The following is a 17,829-nucleotide window of genomic DNA, read 5'->3' as shown; positions in this document are numbered from 1 at the left end:
TGCTTAATCTTTCAGTGCCCGAAGAGAAAAGCTCTTTTAAAATGTGGTTTTCTGCATGAAATGATTGGTAGTTGAGGCTCAGCTCTGAAAACCGCGAGAAATCACTTCCTGAAAGCAGTCAATCTTAAGCGAGCATCTTCACAGAGGAAGGAGACAAACATCCCACATGCGCTCAGTCATCTGCCTGCACTGACACCAGCCCGCAGTCCAGAGTTTAGTGAACATTTTATTGTGAACTCATCACACACACACGCACACACAACAATCTCATTTAGCCTCCGAGTGTGCTGACTGCTCCATAGTGTTGCCGTGTGTGTCCTTACTGCACTGCAGACTCAGAAAGTGCCAGAACGTGTTCCTCTCCCAGCAAACAACACATCTCGTTCATCACGGGGACGTTTCAAAGTCACAATGTTTGAGCGCGTTCGCCTCCACGTCGTCTTTCACTCCATTCAGAGTTAGTGTTCGATACAGACTCAGAGTCCTGCAGGTCCAGGTCCTGGTTCGTGGAGTGGAGTGGAAGTGGTCTGCGCTTACTTTGGTAACACCTGACATGTCCCAGTTCCTCTCTGGATTGTGTTATAAAGTATATCTCAGCTTTGTCCCTCGGACCGTCGTCCATTTCCGTGCAAATTTGTGTCTCACAAAACATTCGATAGGCGTGACTCATGTTTGACTCATCAGCAAATGTACTGTACTTTGTGCCGAGTCGACTTGCTGCAGGGGCCTCATCTTGAAAGTGAAGTCAGGATAACGTTCAGAGAACTTGGCACAACAGCAACAGTCGCTACAAACAAAGCCGTCCCTCAGCTGAAGTCCTCTGAGGAGGGACGATCGGTTATTCTCTCAGAAAACAGGATTTGTCATTTGTGTTATCTTATTAAACTAACGTGTACGTCCCTTTTTTCTCAGTTGTACAATATATTCTAAACATCAGATATGCAATAGATACAGATTTTCAAGTTCAAAAGGAATTGACAAAAAAAAACAAAAACAAACACATAATACACATGTACATATGTACAGGTGTGCAGACGTCACAGACCTGAGGCACAGCGGCCCAGGTGAAAGGCATGCGGCACGTGCTAAGGCCAAGAGGTCAGCGCTGGGGAGGCTTTGATACCAGCTGCTGAACAAGCTCATCAGGACAATACAGATACACACACACACACACGCACTCACGCACACACAAAGCGCTTATACAGTCTGCCTCTGCGTGACGGACACTTAGTAGTAACGGCATCAGTACAATTTTGATGTTCATTTATAAAATGCTTTAAAAATATAAAAACACATTGGATTGGATGAAGTGTGTAATATAGCATAAAAGGTTTTATTGCACAGTCTCTTTCTCTGTGTTGTACCTGCATGAGGGAAGGACCCCCCTCCCCCCCCAGGAGACTTTGATACGCTCCACGTTATTTAACTGTGCTTCTGCCGGCGGGGCTCAGACAGACGGCGTCTGCTGCCCTCAGGAAGAAAACAAAACACCACAAAAAAACAAACTAAATCCGTAAGTGTGATTCTCATGATATGAAATGATGATGCATTTCCTGTCTGAAGTTCAGAGCTCCAGGTCCAGACCCGTGCTCTGGAGCACCTCCTCTTCCTCAGCGCAGCCTCTGGCAGCTCACACGGTGGTGGACTTGTGGCCACTGCCCTGAGGTACGGAGAGTCGCAGGGCCTCCTCGTCCTCCTCGTCCTCGCTGTCCGTGTCCCGGAGGTTGGGCTGCAGTCTGATACGGCCCCCGCTCCTCTGCTGGGTGTCCTGGAGGGTGGGGCCCTTGACTCCATCTTCATCTGAAGACTGGTAAGACCCGTCATCCCCCACATAGTGATTGATGATGTGGATCCCATCAAAAGTGGGCTGACTGGACAGACCCTTCTGTCCTTTTAAGCAGCGAATCTGTGAGAGGAAGCACGAAGAGCGTTAGAAACAACGCAAAGACGGTTTAGTCCTGCATGCAAGAATGAGCCAAACACTCCTGAGGGACAAAACAGAGACAGATACAACACAGAGCATCTGTTTGACACAGGCGGTCAAAGCTGTGACACTCGGACATATTTAAACATCACTGGCACAAACAGAACGAGACTTTCACAAATCTGACATGCAACCAAAAACCACACATGATATGAGCTGCGTCCCAATTCCACACCACATACACGTACAGGGTGCTGTGTTTTGAAAATGTGCCAGATTCTCAACACCTTTCCTGTGTCTGACTTCCTGTCTGGCTCGCTCTGCTCTGTGCAGATCGATGCGTTGTCAGTCGAACATGCTGCGTGTCATCCACGGAGCAGAGCGTCGACACGGCCGGTGGACGTGCACTCGACTCGAATGGCAGCGATCAGCGCCGTTGCTCGCGTCGCGTCGCTCTTCCAGTGTAAATGCACGACACAGAATGCAGCATGGATTTGGGACAAACTATTTTCTTGATGGGTGAGGGGTCGCTCCATTTGGGACCGTGTGGGAGAAAATCCTGAATCACCTCTCACATATTTGAATATTTGAACCAACCAGTTGTCCTCCTCAAGTCTTTTCTTCTGAAACTAAAACGCTCGGGACGAAGCAGAAGCCTCACCTTCATGTGGTTTGGCCTTTTTTTTATTTTCCACCATCAACCACAATAGAGAGCAACGAGACAAAATGAGTTCAAACTATACAAAGATGAGATTTATGATTTATCTCTGACAGCATGTTTCGGTTTTACAAGTGAAATGAGCAACAGGATGAGGACTAACTGGTTGCTTTGACATTCAGCAGCACACAGGCTGTAAACATCTCTATGGACGCATCCAGGACCGTCTCCCACGCTGTCAGTTCAACCCGAATGGGGCAGCGGTGGGGTTCAACATCTGCACCAACTCACCTGAGTCAGCCTGCCAGGCCGCAGACAGACATGTAGGAGGAGAGGCCAGTTCAGAGCACAGCACAGCACGGAATAAACAAGTGTCACAACAAGCCTACGCTCACCTCCACCTGTCTAAACGTGGTCGCCTGCTTTGCTGTTGCTGCCTTGCAAAAAGGAAATTGTGATCCAGCTGAGCCGCTGAACACTTTCAGGTTTGCTCACTGATTCATAGCCCAATGTGACCACCGCGCAAACCCAGGCGAGGGGGGAAGTGACTGCGACTGCACGGCCTTGATATAGAATCAGAGGAGGCCGACAACTGAACCACAATTCACCAAACCTTATTGGTCAGCTCGCCTGCTTCTGCTCATTTTGATTCAGTCAACAGATACGATGTTCTTCCGCTTTATAACAGATTAGCTGAGACAACGAGAACCTCTGCCTAAAAACCATCTCAACCAAGAAGATAAGCTTCTCAATGATTCATAGGAAGAAAGTTATAGGACAGATGTCCATGATGGGACACTGGACCTTCATGCATCACTAACCAGAAACCAGAACGGACTAAAGAGTAAAAGTCTAAGGCAGTGAAATGAAGTCAAATCACTAATCACAGTTTGCTGATTATTCATGATCAAACCCTCAGTCACATTCAGGCTCCAACGTGCTCTGGTAGAAACACGTGCAGGTTACAGTCTGAAGGTGTCTGCAGGAGGTGCGCAATGTCAACTCCACACAGGAAGTCTCTGGGTGTAGTTAACACCTGTGCTAATCGGTTAGCCTCAAAGTAAAACCATATCTCAGAGAGTGTTGTGAAATTGAGATCAAAGAAAAAGGCAATAACAAAAAATCTGAATCTCTACGAGGAAAGAAGCTGCAGAATAAACTGAAGCACCTGACGATTGTTTGCCGAGGCTCACCTCATGTTTTAGGTCCACTATCTGGTCTTTGAGGTCGCGAATGTACTGGCTGGAGTCTGTGTGGTTCAGCTGGCCTTGGACCTTTCCTTCTTCTTTCTGTGGGAAGAAGACAAGAACGAGCTTCAGTGATACACATGAACCCCTAAATACAGAGGAGGAGGAGGAGGAGGAGAAGAAGAAGAAGGCGCTTCAGTGATACACATGAACCTCTAAATACGCAGGAGGAGGAGGAGGAGAAGAAGATGAAGAAAAAACAAGCTTCAGTGACACACATCAACCCCTAAATACAGAGGAGGAGAAGAAGAAGGCGCTTCAGTGATACACATGAACCTCTAAATACGCAGGAGGAAGAGGAGAAGGAGGAGGAGAAGAAGAAGAACAAGAAGAAGAAGAAGAAGAACAAGCTTCAGTGAAACACATGAACCTCTAAATACAGAGGAGGGCTAAGAGCTTTAAGTGGTTTCAACTTGGAACTAAACAATAAGCAGCATCCACGTAAAAACCTGTGAACACCCCACCACCACCAACACCACCACCACCACGTCTGCACAGGCAGGGTGAACGCTGGCGGGTTCGAGCCCGCTGCTGCGGCCTCCATGTGTGGCGGGAGACCAAAGCAACAGATGTCAGAGGAAACACAGTCAACACACTGTCATTTGTGCTTGATTTCCTCCCGGGGCCCTGGGGATGAGGCTGGTTGTTAGTCGTAACAGTTAAACAGCCCATGTGATGTTTATCTTCCTCACTGAAGACATCTGCACTGGAGACAAACACATTCTCTATTTCTGACCTCAATCACACCCTCCAACCTGCCACCTCTACACAGAGACCAGTGACAAGGAGCTCAAACCACAGGCTGCAGCACGGGAACAATGAGCCTAAAAAGGGAAGATGTGCAGAGACAGAGGTGGGGGGTCGAGGCCGAGAGGTGACGCGAGCAAACACCCCAAAAATACAGATAGGGTTTGTGATTCCTGTGGTGAGGTGGGGTTGAACACGGCGGCTCCCAGTAGGCTTTTTTTCACATGAAGGAGTCCAAACAAGCGAGATTATTCCAAGAATCTGTTGTTTTTGAGGTTTCGCTGCTCCAAAACACGACAACAATAAGGAGCAGGCAGTTAATGAGACTTCCTCGTGTTCAGCTGCGTGAATCAACAGGTGTCAGGCCGCCGCAAACAGCCCGGCGCCTCCTCACGTTCCTGCACCCTCAGAGTCCGTTGAGCTCTGTTTGGTTCCAGCGGGACGTGAAGGGAAGGAAGGCAGCTAGAAGTACGGCAGGTTAATGCGTCGGCGGTGCGAGATGATCTGACACATCGATCACAAATCACAGCTCATAAAAGAAATTCCATTGAAATGCAGAAGAATTTCACTCGCCAGCATGCGTCACATCCACTGACAGTATTTTTACACGCCGAGCGTCTCCGCCGTTGTGGTAAAATGACGAATGGTTTCTTTTAAACGCACAAGGACGTCTGCAGGTGTGAAAACGTGTGACACTTTTACCAAGATTAAATCTTCAATACATCAATTAGCAGTCAGGAAGGAGCAGATTTTAATAACATTAATTATCATGATGACACTTTAAACCGTGGGACAAACCTGTGTCAGTAGAGTCGCTTTTTTCTGAGCATATTTAACACCAACTGGCAAATACAGAGTAAACATGAAAATGTGCATGGCAGGCTGAAAAGTTTAGTATAAATCTCTGAGCGTAGAAACCTCAAAATAAACCATGCATGTCACCTTTGGTAGAGTTTCTGCTTCAAGATGAGAAACCACTTCCTATCAGCCCAGAGACAGTGGAGCTGTGGCGTTATGCGGAGGCCATGACTGTGGTAGTGAAAGAGTCCTACACGCAAACCTTTCAAGCTCAGTTTCACTGTCAAACTTTTCCATCTCATTAATTTGTACCATCATTCAATCTGTGCAGGATTTTTGGTTGCTGCTGTGGGATGATCAGATGCACGACAGCGGTGATATCTGCTGCCGCTCAGCACTGAGGCCAAGAAGAGGCTTATCTGAGCACGCGGCGTCCTCTCACATCATAACGCAAGCTGCAAATCATCACCACTGACATGCCACGCCGTCTCCGATGAGGAAGGCAAGAAACAGATTTTTTTTTACATATTCTTGTTATTGAAGCAGTTCACCCACAACATATACAGCAAGTAACCAAACCACAGACCAAGAAGCCAACACTGGCACAGTGATTTCAGCTTGCACGCGAGTCAGATTCAACCCCTGCACCTGTAAAAAAAAAAAAAAAACCCTGCAACACGTTTTCTACAGGCCAATGGTGAAATCAAAGGACAATACGGCATAAAGAAAGCTCCAGGCGTCTGATGTGACTGACAGGCTCCAGTGAGAGTTCAGAGTGCACAATGTGAAGGTACGAGGGCGTACCTTCACATTGAGGAGCTGCTGTTGTTTTTGCTCTGTCACTTAGTAACAAACCTCAGACCACACTGTGTGATGGTGTGTGCCTGTGAGGGGAGGGGGGGGGGTTTGTGTCGGTGTCATACTTATAAATAGTTCAGGCCTCCACCATACATTATCTGAAACACCTTAAACTCAGTTAAAGTGGCTTTAAAAACGACGTCCGGTGGCCCACGAGTCACAGCTGCTTCCAACACACAAACTGATATTATAAACTGAGAGACGTTACTTCAGTCCTCACATTTCTAAACACTCTTTACACACGATTTATAACAGGCTACAATGTGAAATGAAGTCATTTTAAATGTTTTTTAATGGACTGCATGTGTAAAGAGTTATAACTTCCCCATTATCATGTTACAGGGTGTTTATGTGTTGCACAGAAATGATAAATAGTGGAACTTAAAGTCAAGTATTTCCGCTGAATCAGTCAATATAAGCAATTAATACTATTCACACTATAATAATATTAACACACAATTAATAATATTCACAACGTTGATCTTCCAGCAGCATCCACTGACCAGCACAGACATGTGGAAGCACTGAACGGTGGACAGGCACTTATTCTTTGGCGTGGAGGCGAGGATCAATAACTTCTCAGACACCTGTCCCAACAGCAGTGAGACTGAATGCCTGAATGTGCATGTGCACAAAAATAAATGAACACACAGACTAAATCAAATTTAATTCAATAAAAGAAGTACTGGAACAAATCATGTGCTGCACCAGTGTAACCAGTGCTGAAGTTAGTCTGGAGCCTTTTTTCCCCAGCACTAAGTGACAGACACTTACTCATATGTGCCAAAAAAAAGTCTGCCGACTCATCTGAAACCAGTAATTTCTCCAACCTGCTCACACTCAGGAAACACTGAAACAATTCCAAAAAAGGCTCCGCGTAAAAAGATCGAATAGAACAAAACTGAGCGACACCTGCAGCCTTCAGCCGACCAATCAGCCGGCTTCACGATCCAGTGGAAGGCACAGCAGCTTGATCCTGAATAGATCATGAATCCAGACACATATTCATACTCCAGCCCGCTTACACGCAACAACATCAGTACCTGAACCTCAGACGGTTCCAGCTGTTATCAGTCAGAGCAGGCCTGTATTTGTTTTGGTCACCCTTGTTGTGTTTAGCGTTACATTTGTTTGGGGATAAATACTGTTTTCGCCTGCCGCTCGTTGAGACCGGCTCAGACAGCATGAAAGGCTCCTCAGCTTCGCTTTAAATGGAGGTGAATCACTTCCAGCTCTGGAACATGATGAGCTGAAGAACAAACGTAATCTAACCCAGAACAGAAGTGGACGTTGTGATGTGAGGCGTCCCTTTAAAAGCTCAGATTTGTAAAATAAGAGGACAAATCTGTTCATCGACACGTCTGAGGTTCTCTGCATATTCACGGCCGAACAGGCAGCAGCTGAAGTCAGGAAAATAAAACAGTCTGCTCGGGGCTACGTGGGCGGGGTCTGATCACCTCTGATTGAAACTCGGGTCTCCACGGCAACATCAACAACACATCCACGGCTATCAGATTCACACATACCGTCATTCTGATTGGTGGACGGAAACGTGTGACATCCGCTGTTTTCCGTCAGAAAGGCTTCTTATTTCAAACCAGAGAGACGAGTCAGACTAAACCAACGAATAAGCTCTTTAGGTCTAAAATCTGCTGGTGATGAAACACACTGAAAAAGGAAGTGACTCCATCTGAGGGGAGTTCTGTTGGTGTTACACGTGGTGTGAGTTGACAAACTTTACCTGAATCTCCAGCTCTGAGATCTGCTGCTGGAGTTCAGCCATAGCAGCGATGTTGTCGGCTTCCCTCAGCCTCACTGCCATCACCTCCTCCTTACTCTGCAGAGCAACAAGAACAAGCTAAAGATGCCATTTCATCATCATCATCATCATCATCAGTTCTACCAGAAACACCAGAGAGGAGTAATGCTGAAAGGCCGGCGTGCAGCCCTGAGACGCCGTGGGAAGCAGAAATAAAGCAGAATGCGATCGCCTGCTCATCCTTTTAAATATCTACTTAAATATCATGATTGGGTATGAGTGAGGACGGAGTGAAATCTAACAGCATCAGCACAGTGTTTCCCACACGTTCATTTATTTGTGGCGGCCCGCCACGAATAAATTTTAGCCGCCACAAATACATTTTTCGGCTTTTGACTCGACCTCGCCTCCGGACTGTTTGCTTTGAGAATGTCGCGTGTCGGCGCAAAGCTATAAATTAATAAGACGCAGAAGAAAAAGTCGTGGTGGAAGAGGCCTGGCTCGAACGACGAAGGTAAGACGTGCCAGTACAAAGTGGTCAAATAAGCCCAAAAGTGGTCCGAACAACTCTAACTCATTATGTTATATCAGCCTGTGTCTGTATCATACCTGGAAGCTGAGACATGTGCAGAGACATTAACTGTTAGTGTATGTTAGCCGACAGGCATCAGAGCTGCTGCCATAATCTTAATCTCTGCTCATTAGTAATTAACTTGGATGTTCACTCCTTTACACAGATGAGTATAGAAAAATATTTTCTAAAGAATGTTTTTTGCCCTATAGAGACGACAACAGCAAAACACAGGGTCAGTGGTTTTGACCCTGAGTGGCTAAACATGCCTCAATTTAAATCCTGGCTGTATCACACTATGTATATCTATTAATCTTAACCCCCCCCTCCCCCCCCGGACCACACCACCACAAATAGATCCTTGATCTGTGGGAAACACTGCAGCAGAAGGAAATCCAATCACTGACAACAGAACGAGACGCCTCCTCCTCTTAGATCTGGACCACAGACTTCAGATTGTGCAGAGCGGCAGCGGTTTGTCCCTGTGCTCGCAGTGTGAAGGGCTGCAGAGCTTCACCTTGCATTCGATCTCAGCTTGTCTCCGCTTGATCTCTTGAAGTTGCACATGCAGGTCTTTATTTTGTGCCGTCAGCGTCTGCACGCACTCCTGGAGGCAGCGGCTCTCCTGCTCCGCCCGTCGCAGCTGGTTACTGTGGATCTGATTCTGCGTGAGGACAGGTGGCGCATTAAAAATCTGTTAGATTTACTTTGATAAGTGATCAACTCAAGACATAACTGGATGTAGGTGAGGAGAGCCGCCTGCACTGCTTGTGTAGAACAGACGGCTGCTGCCCTCTGAAGGATTCTGTGTGACAATGCAGCTCATTCACTGTTGATGTTGCAGTACACCTTTAATGTCCTAAGATTAATGGCATCATAAGGACAGAGGGAGGAATTTGACAATGCAGCACGCTGCAGTAATCAAAAGTTAATGTGGCCAGGATGTGACCTCTGACCTGCGTCTCCATCTCCAGCATCCTCTGCCGCGTCTCCCGCAGCTCCGCCTGGGCCTCGGCCTCCCGCAGCCTGACGCTCATCAGCTCGTCCTGCAGCTCGCTCAGCGTATTCTTCCTGGGGCTGTCCTTCCAGCGACCTGCGGTGCGCGCCAGGTGACGCTGAGGAGAGGGGGCACAGAGCGTCACCTTTCCACCGTGTTTAGCACAAAAATGTCCAATGATGATAGCGTGTTATCCAAGTGTCACGTGACACGTTGGCGCCCACCTGCCAGTGCTCCTCCAGGTCTCTGACTTGCTGCCTCAGCTCTTTGAGGCCTGTCAGAGCCTCCGCCTCCCTCAGCTTCACACCTATTAGCTCCTCTTGAAGACGCGCTACATTGGTGTCATCTGGCAGCGACGTGTTCCTCTGAGGAAGATGAAGGACATGTTTTAGCAGCAGTGATACAGCTGGGTCTTATAAGAAAACTGCGTGCTGGCTAAGATTTGAGCCGCGCATTGCGCCTGAGGCAAACCACCTTCTCCATATCCAGGATCTTGTCTTGCATCTCCTTCAGCGCACACTGGGACTCTGCCTCCTTCAGCCGGGCCTGCACCAGCTCCCTCTCCAGCTGCAGGACGGACTCCTCAGAGTACCGAGGGGCCCCCTTCTGCAACAGGACACGTGTGTGAGTGCAGACAGCAAAGCAGAGCGACAAATGCTGAGATCTGTAAACAGTCGCAGCTGAGATTACATCTTTTTTTGGAAGGAAATGCACCTCGACGCTCCTTCACACTCCACTACAAAGACTTCAACCTTCGTTCCAGCTCACATAAATAATTCATTACTGCTCATTGCAGAGCAAGATAGCAAATTATGCAAAACACTGTAATGCCTGCATATTATCATCTGGAATCCAACCATCAATAATTAACAAAGAAAGGTCAACATATGCTCTGTGAACAGGGTGCGATGTGTGAAATCTACCAGCCTGTGAGACAACCGATTACAAATTCATGAATGCATTTCTGAGAACGCACAAGACTGGAAATGGTGGCTGAACTGTGTAGTACTCCGTGTCCCAATTTGAATTCATGCATGCCAAAACAGATCATCACCTAAAGCCGGGGTGCAAAGTGAGGAAGGCCCTGCTCTGCCACTGCGAAGATAACCGTGACACACCTGACGTGGTGAAACCCGTTTTTACTGGCGCAGGTGTCAGTTCTTAAAACGTGATCAAACGTGATCTTGAGCAGCCGGCCTGAGGTTTCAGTTCTGCACAACACAAACTGATCTGGGTCTGGGTCACATCCCAGCGTCAGCGCCCCGGCTGCTGTCACAGACCGGCCAGGATCTGAGCCTCTGAGGCCCTCCGTGGCCCTCCTTACCGCGTGTGGCTGCTGCTGCGGCGGCGGCTGCGGCTGCTGGAGCTGCCTGATGGTTTTCTGGGCCTGCTCCAGCTGAGCACTGGCCTCCTCGCTCTGCTGTTTGACTGTGGCCAGCTCCCGCTTGACCAGGTAGTTCTCCTCCGCCTCCTGAGCTCGAGTCACTTGTCCCTTGGGACATAACCAACCGAGGAGGGGTGGAGTGAGCACGACAGGAAGTGAAACGAGAGGACGGAATGGGTGGGCAAATCAGAGGTGAGGATGAGGCATTGGCTTTTCTACGGACATGCTTGTTTTAGTTCTAGCATTGTGTGATTTCTGGTTTAATTCTTTAGCTTTCTTCAGCATGATTTGTGATTCTCTCACTTGGTCTGCCACAGTGTGGGGTTTCATGCACTTTTCAACACTGATCAGCTATAATCTGGTTTAATTTCTTCAGAGAATCATTAAAGTCCATCAGAATCTGCATTGTTACTCTCCTTTGTTGTGCTAATTGTAAGCATGCAATGCTAATGAGGGAGAAAGAAGAAGGAAGGTGCAACCTAAGTAACAAGGGACAAGAGAAAATGAGGAATATACCTGGATCAATCTATCTGCCAAGGAAGCACTTTCCTACAAAACAGAAATATCAACAAGAGACAGCAGAGAGAGACAATCCAGAGGACAGTTTAAAGCACACAAGAGAACATCTGATTGTTTCAGAGAAGAAATGCAATGTTCATTTCCCCTCCACAAATGTTTGTTTACAGACAGTCGAACCTCGTTTACATCCAGGGGCAGAAAAGGAACATTGCATGCAGGTGTGGTGAAAAAGGTGCAAATAAACTGGTGACAAAGTGAAAAATGAGGCGGTGCTGATAACAGTGACAGGTTTCAGACAGGAAGAGGCACAGGGCAGCTCTACTTCTAGCAGAGTGAAGAATGGTGCAACAGCAGCACAGACAGTGTTAAGGAGCTTTGTGTTGTTTCACCGAACAGAAGCTCTGAGCTTTGACGTGCTTCATTCAACACGTTTGGTTAGTAAAGAGTTAAAAGGTCCTGGGAGTCACGGGACAGAGGCAGATCAGAGAGCAGCTGGTTTTAGATAAGTCCATCAGACCGGCGTTCCTCCCTGCAGGCGGACGCCCTGCGACCTCATGCATGGTGCCCTCACCTGATGGCAGCGGTGCCCATTCAAAGACGCTAACAGGTGCAGAATGATACAAACTGTGCGACTCGGCATGCAGCGCTTTGTATCCCAAACAGGCTCTGCTTCAGTTAGCGATGTCCGGTGAATTTTAAAATTCACTTCAGGAAGTTATTCGAGCCACGCGGACAGTCACCATGACAACAAAGCAACGGGAAGTCCAGATGTGGCTTCTGTTCCTGTTATTAGCTTTATCTACCATCAGAACATGCGCCATGCTGCGCCGGCGGTGGTTTATCACGTAAATGGACGACTCTCACAGCAGTTAGTGAAAGACGAGACTCCACCGTGAGGAGGAGATGCATGATGTACGAGCGCACAGCTGGGCGAGTTAATGTGATGTTGATGAGCAGGGGACGGTTTGTGATGGGTCTGTGTGGTGGCGGAGCACCTGTGACAAACACTGATGCACTCACTTTCTCCAGCGTGTCTATCCTCTGCTTCAGGAGCCTGTTTTCTGTCCGCAGCCTCTGCAAAACAACACATCGCAAAACCACATGAAACCAAACACGCATGGCGGAGCCTGCAGGACGCGTCGTCACACACAACAACCTCCACGCACCTTTATCTCCACCTGCTCCTCCATCTCTTTAGTTTTGATTGTAGTGTATTCTTTCTCCAACCTGAAACGAGTTCACAGAAGCTCAGTAGAAAATATTCACGTCGCTCGCAAGATTAAGACCAGATGATGTTTGTTTAGTGTGCAAAAAAAACAGCAATAAATACAAAAATCTGACATTCTGCAAGAAAAGGTTATGAAAGCTGCTCGATTTTTTTTAAAACAATGCAAACAGAAAAACACGGTAGTGCTTTAATTCACAGAGCTGTAATCTGTGATTTGGTATCATTAAAAGGAAAATAGAAACGGTGAATAGAAATAAAAAAAAAATAGAAAATCTGAATTATTTTCCCTCGAATGGGCACCAAATTACAAAATTATGTCAAGTAAACTACATAGGAAATTATAAGGTATTCACAGAAAATACAAAATAAAGCATCATCCGATAAAAAATATTCTAAGCACGAAAAATTTGAATTAAACTGGAAAGTGAACGTGAACGATACACAGACTGATGAGCTGCAGTGAGACGTTTCCAGGATGTTTGTGTCGATCTAAATGTGTCACAGGCGGGTGGGTGTTGATGAGCTGAGAGCGCTGCTTACTTCTTCATCTTCTTGGCGTTGTATTTGACTTGATAAGCAGCCTGGATGACCTTATCTGGTCCGCTGTCGAGCTGGTGCGGGATGACCTTCTGAAAGTGCTGGAGAACAATGAGGGAACAAAGGCGGGATAAGAGCCACACCCCCATAAAGCAGCTAATGTCAAACAACTATGTACCCTGAAACCTGAGTCAGGGCTCAAAGGCACTACGTCAAACGTCAGCGTGCGCTCTCTGGGAGGATACACGTCTGAATTATCTGGGTGTGGTGGAGGTCCCTCCCTTCAAGGTGCTGCATATTTTTCACCAGAAATCTGAGCGACTTGAACGACAAGTTATGTGATAATTTACCTGTAACATTCCCTCCATGTCAAGCTGGATGAGTTCAGTCTGGTTCATCTGCAGGATGGCCAGCCCTACTCGGAAAACTATCTCCAGCCCCTGAAGGATGAGATCACCAGTCATCACTGCTGCCAAAGGTGTTTTAAAGTGGACTGAGAACGATGACTTTGTCTCCACTCGTCTCAAGGCACTGACAGAAGAACTGACAGGAACTGTTCTAATGGACTGCTGTGCTTGTTTTCTCCAGCAGGTGGCACTAACGGATAACCTTTCCATCACAGTTCACATGTATTTAATAAAAGAGTTGACTGTTTCACAGTTTGTCTGAGGCCATTAGCCACAGTGAGCACAATAGCCGGACCAAGAGTAAGAGTCAGAGACAGACCCTGAGACGTAAATCCAGGCTAAATAAATAGAAAGACAAATGTGTCTTAATTCCTTACAGACTGACACACATAACGTAGATACAGAACAGCCACTTCCCTTTAACTGACCTCACACATGAAGATGTCAAAGATCCTCGTGGCGACGGGCAGAGGGAAGGAGGTGAGGAAGATGGTGAGGAACCAGGAGGAGGCATACATGGAGGTGTGAAAGCTCTGAGCCTGGAAATGCATGTGCAGCTCAGGGAGTTGCTCCTGCGACGCGGAAATATGAATTCACACTGTTATCGCTGTCTGCGGCTACATTCTGACAAACTGTCATCACCCGCCCCAGTACGAGGTGTCTACCTGGATCATACACTCAAACTGGTACATGCAGAGTCCCAGCTCGGCCATACTGGGTTTGAAGAGTTCTCGCAGTCTGTAGTCCTGCATGAGTTTCACAAACACGCAGAAAGCCTCCTCTTCTGGCATCTGGAAGAAACAACAGGATGACATCACATCTGTCCATCATTCAGTAAACATGTCAAACCGCCTGCTGGTGAATCAGTGTGTGGTCAGCAGTGGTGCAGACGGGATGATTACCTGCATGAGCAGCAGTCCTACGATGAAGGCACTCCCCTGACAGTAGCCAACCTCACGGTCAACCAGAGAGTATGCCTGAAAGAACAGTGATCGCTTTGGATGAGTTCCAGTGAGGGACAGGAGGGATCAGGGTCCTCAAACATGAACGGAGACGTACCTTCATGACGTTGAAGAGCACTTCCTGGCCTAAGCTGTCTTTCTCCTTGAAGAATTCGTGTTCAGGGTAAGTCCGTGCGATGTCTCTGCGAATCAGCTTCTCGCAGGGCGACGTCATCTTCAGGAGTTCGGAGTACTGATCCTTGATGGACATGTTCTGGGCGTTGCACAGCAGCTGCCACACTATCGCCCGAAAGTGGTGAGGAACCCCTTTTCTGACAAGATCCTGCGGGGAAAGACAAGGACAGACGCTTTGTGAAGCTGATGTGAATCAACATCTATTCTAAAGGCATTAATGAGGGATTTAAATGGACATCTGGGGACCGTTTTTGTCCATCTTTGGACAGACAGAGTGAGAGTGTAAGAAAACACACCGGCTCCCTGTGGAGAAAAAGGCCTGAGCACAGCCATGGGCGCGCTTTGTGCTCCAGTGTTTATTTTCCCACTTCAGCACAGCGTGCATCTCATAATAATACGATTTCCACGGCCAAATATAATCTTGTCAGGGAGGCACTTTTTGTGTTTCCATTTATTACTGCTGATACAATTTGATTAAGCAATTTCCTGTGCTGACAGGGAACACTGGTCTTTCCTGCTGTGGTGGGATTGTGTGTGTGTGTGTGTGTGTGTGTGTGTGTACATCTGGTCAGTCCAGGGTGCATCTGGAGCAGAGGTCCACCCCCGCAGGCTTTCAGCAGGGGATCCCTCTCCCCTCTCAGAGGTCAGACGAGACAAACCGAGCTCTGTGCTGGAACAATGCACCGTCTCATATCTTGACTGAGTGCTTTCTGAGACACATCACTGCGTTACACTAATGCTTGGCGGCAGGCTCCAACACACATATCATGTAAATCACCAATGATTGCAATGCTCCGTGCTTTTCTTAACTTATTTGTGCAGTAAATATTTCAACATTGCGTCAGCATATAAACCAGATATCCACTAAACTAAGTGTACTGCTTCAGCAGGAGTGAGTGAGAACAGACATCAGGGGTTTTGCTGACAAGGACACAAAAGTCAAGGTTCCTTCCTTCACGCAACAGAAACGGTTTCCCTGAAAGTCAAGGGGAAGAAAACATCAAATTTGTGACGGCCTCAGCAGTTATGATTAACATCCCAGGCTAGCTGCAACCATCTGGTCATTACAACTTCTGTTAAATCACACAGGAACACCCATGCACGCTCACGGGTCCCCGCAGCACTTCCCCATTTGAACACAAAGTGGCAAGAAAAACAGAAACTGTGCCCCTGCACAAGATGTTCCGTCCCATTTGCATGTGTGGCTTCATCAACACTTTCATGCAACAGCAACTCCGCGTCCGCACCTGTTTCTACACGCGAGCGGATCGCAGAGCGGCGAGGAGAAAGGCATCGTTTCAAAGCTGAAGGCTCTGAGTTACAGAGCCAGAATCACCCAGGCACAGTCTGAGGAGCGTTCAGGAGACACGACGGCACCAGAACCGATCACACCTTCAAAGCTTTGCAGTCGCACCGATCAGCTGAACATTAGCACGCTCCAGAGTCTCAGCTTGTGCCCGTCATCAGAACGTTATCAGACAAAGCACCGAATGGGTCACTTTTCTGGGAACTGTGGTTACACACAAATCCACCACACATGTGCGCTTTAAGCCAAAGTGCCGCTGACAGTGACTGAGCATCAGGTTATCACAAGACCCCGGAGAGCAACCGTGGAAACGAGCGTCTAAAATTAGCTTCAAATGTCAAGAACTAAAATAACACGTTCAATGACAACACTTCAGGGTCAGCGAGGACAAAGATAGCCCGAGGAATTACTTCTGGAGCAAGTAAACATTCAAACAGATGGAGCCATTGTCGCTTTCCAGGGTTTACACAGGGGTCACCGAGACAAGTTCAAGACTTTTAAGATACTTTTAATAGCAGCTGTAGCTCAATTTAACAATTTTATGAACCAATTTGAACATTATGGCTGAGAATGATTTATCACTCAATTTTTTCAGTACTTTCCAGCATTATAGAACAATAATTCTTAACATGACTTAAATTAACGTAAACATCTGCACGCAGAGAAGCAGCAGAAAACAGATTTATGAGTTAAGCAATAAAAAATTATTAATTCATGAAGTTTTTCCTGAAAGCGACACTTTCCCGTATGAGCTTCTGAGTGCAGTCGCTGCAGCAGTGATGGTGCCTGCTGCTGCAACAATCTTACTCAGATTTTACAGATGTTAAACGTCTCCCGAGTCTGTGTCTGTGTTGATGGTGTTATTAATGAAACCTGAAAGCTTTTATTATCATTATTGTCAAGCAGCCTTGACTAAACTCCAGGCCTGTGAGTGCCATAACCTCGTCTCCAGCAGGCGGGTCGAATGTGTCGCAGTAAGCTGTTAATGCAGCCGTGCTTCAGTAAGCTGTTAAGCAGGTCTGCACGAGACTCAGCTGTCACCTCACAGCTAGTCGTGCACCGGTCTCACCTTTAGCTGCTTCTCCTTCTTCTTGCGGACCTCCTCCCACTCGTTGACGATTCGTCCCCACAGGATCCACGAGTCCTCCTCCAGGTGGGAGAGGTTGGAGGAGGCGGATGAGCTAGACACCAGGGAGGAGCCACTGTTTCGCCTGGAGCCGTTCATGGAGCGCAGCGATTTACTGTCGGTCTCCAGCAGCCTGCAGTGAAGGCAAGAGGCAGGATGTACCGTTAACTCTGTGTACGCATGCAAGTTTCCGTTTTCTGGTAATTAGCGTTTTTCACCAGGAAAATCGGCTGAAGTCTGACATATTGACGTCTCTGCAGTCATGATATCCAGTGAAAATAATTCTCGAGTTAGATGTGAAAATATTCCAGCTCTACACACTTTCTCCCACGCTGCTCCTCTGACGTCCGCCTGCCCTCTCCCTCGCTCCTCTGCCGATGAGGTGAATTAAGGGTTTATTTCAACCCTAGCCTTCATTACTAATGAAGCGCTGTGGTGCTACAGAGGTGCTACAAATCACATTCTCCCCAGCAAACAATACATCATCATCATCATTTTCATATTTAATTGAAGGAAAATCAAAATGCAAAAATTACCATTCCCACTAAAACCGTGACTCATATCCCCAAAATCTGTCAAAATCATTGCAATCTGACTTTTTCTGCATATCGTGCAGCCTCACTAGGT

At 47.3% G+C, this 17,829-nt stretch overlaps 1 protein-coding gene across 6 annotated transcripts in view; it reads right to left on the bottom strand.

Annotated features, from left to right (window-relative positions):
- Positions 1-208: 208 nt before the first annotated feature.
- Positions 209-17,829, bottom strand: part of evi5b (ecotropic viral integration site 5b) — a 30,869-nt gene continuing 13,248 nt past the window's right edge. For 3 of the 6 annotated variants that reach the window (XM_070960599.1, XM_070960594.1, XM_070960596.1), the window contains 18 exons: positions 17,146-17,335; positions 14,694-14,918; positions 14,537-14,611; positions 14,300-14,425; positions 14,063-14,206; positions 13,578-13,667; positions 13,231-13,328; positions 12,629-12,689; positions 12,483-12,536; positions 11,460-11,492; positions 10,884-11,051; positions 10,034-10,165; positions 9,784-9,924; positions 9,519-9,677; positions 9,080-9,226; positions 7,974-8,069; positions 3,776-3,871; positions 209-1,906 (listed from right to left, as the gene is read on the bottom strand). In XM_070960599.1, coding sequence (XP_070816700.1) covers positions 1,631-1,906; positions 3,776-3,871; positions 7,974-8,069; positions 9,080-9,226; positions 9,519-9,677; positions 9,784-9,924; positions 10,034-10,165; positions 10,884-11,051; positions 11,460-11,492; positions 12,483-12,536; positions 12,629-12,689; positions 13,231-13,328; positions 13,578-13,667; positions 14,063-14,206; positions 14,300-14,425; positions 14,537-14,611; positions 14,694-14,918; positions 17,146-17,335 — 2,311 coding nt within the window. In that variant the 3' untranslated portion in view covers positions 209-1,630. Of the gene's footprint in view, positions 1,907-3,765; positions 3,872-7,973; positions 8,070-9,079; positions 9,227-9,518; positions 9,678-9,783; positions 9,925-10,033; positions 10,166-10,883; positions 11,052-11,459; positions 11,493-12,482; positions 12,537-12,628; positions 12,690-13,230; positions 13,329-13,577; positions 13,668-14,062; positions 14,207-14,299; positions 14,426-14,536; positions 14,612-14,693; positions 14,919-17,145; positions 17,336-17,829 lie in introns of all 6 variants that reach the window. The other 3 variants (XM_070960598.1, XM_070960595.1, XM_070960597.1) reach the window with 3 other exon arrangements.

The sequence above is a fragment of the Chaetodon trifascialis genome, chromosome 4 (assembly GCF_039877785.1).
Source record: "Chaetodon trifascialis isolate fChaTrf1 chromosome 4, fChaTrf1.hap1, whole genome shotgun sequence".
NCBI classification, from domain to species: domain Eukaryota; kingdom Metazoa; phylum Chordata; class Actinopteri; order Chaetodontiformes; family Chaetodontidae; genus Chaetodon; species Chaetodon trifascialis.
The sequence above is the reverse complement of the archived record's forward strand: the minus strand, read 5'-3'. Positions and strand labels throughout refer to the sequence as shown.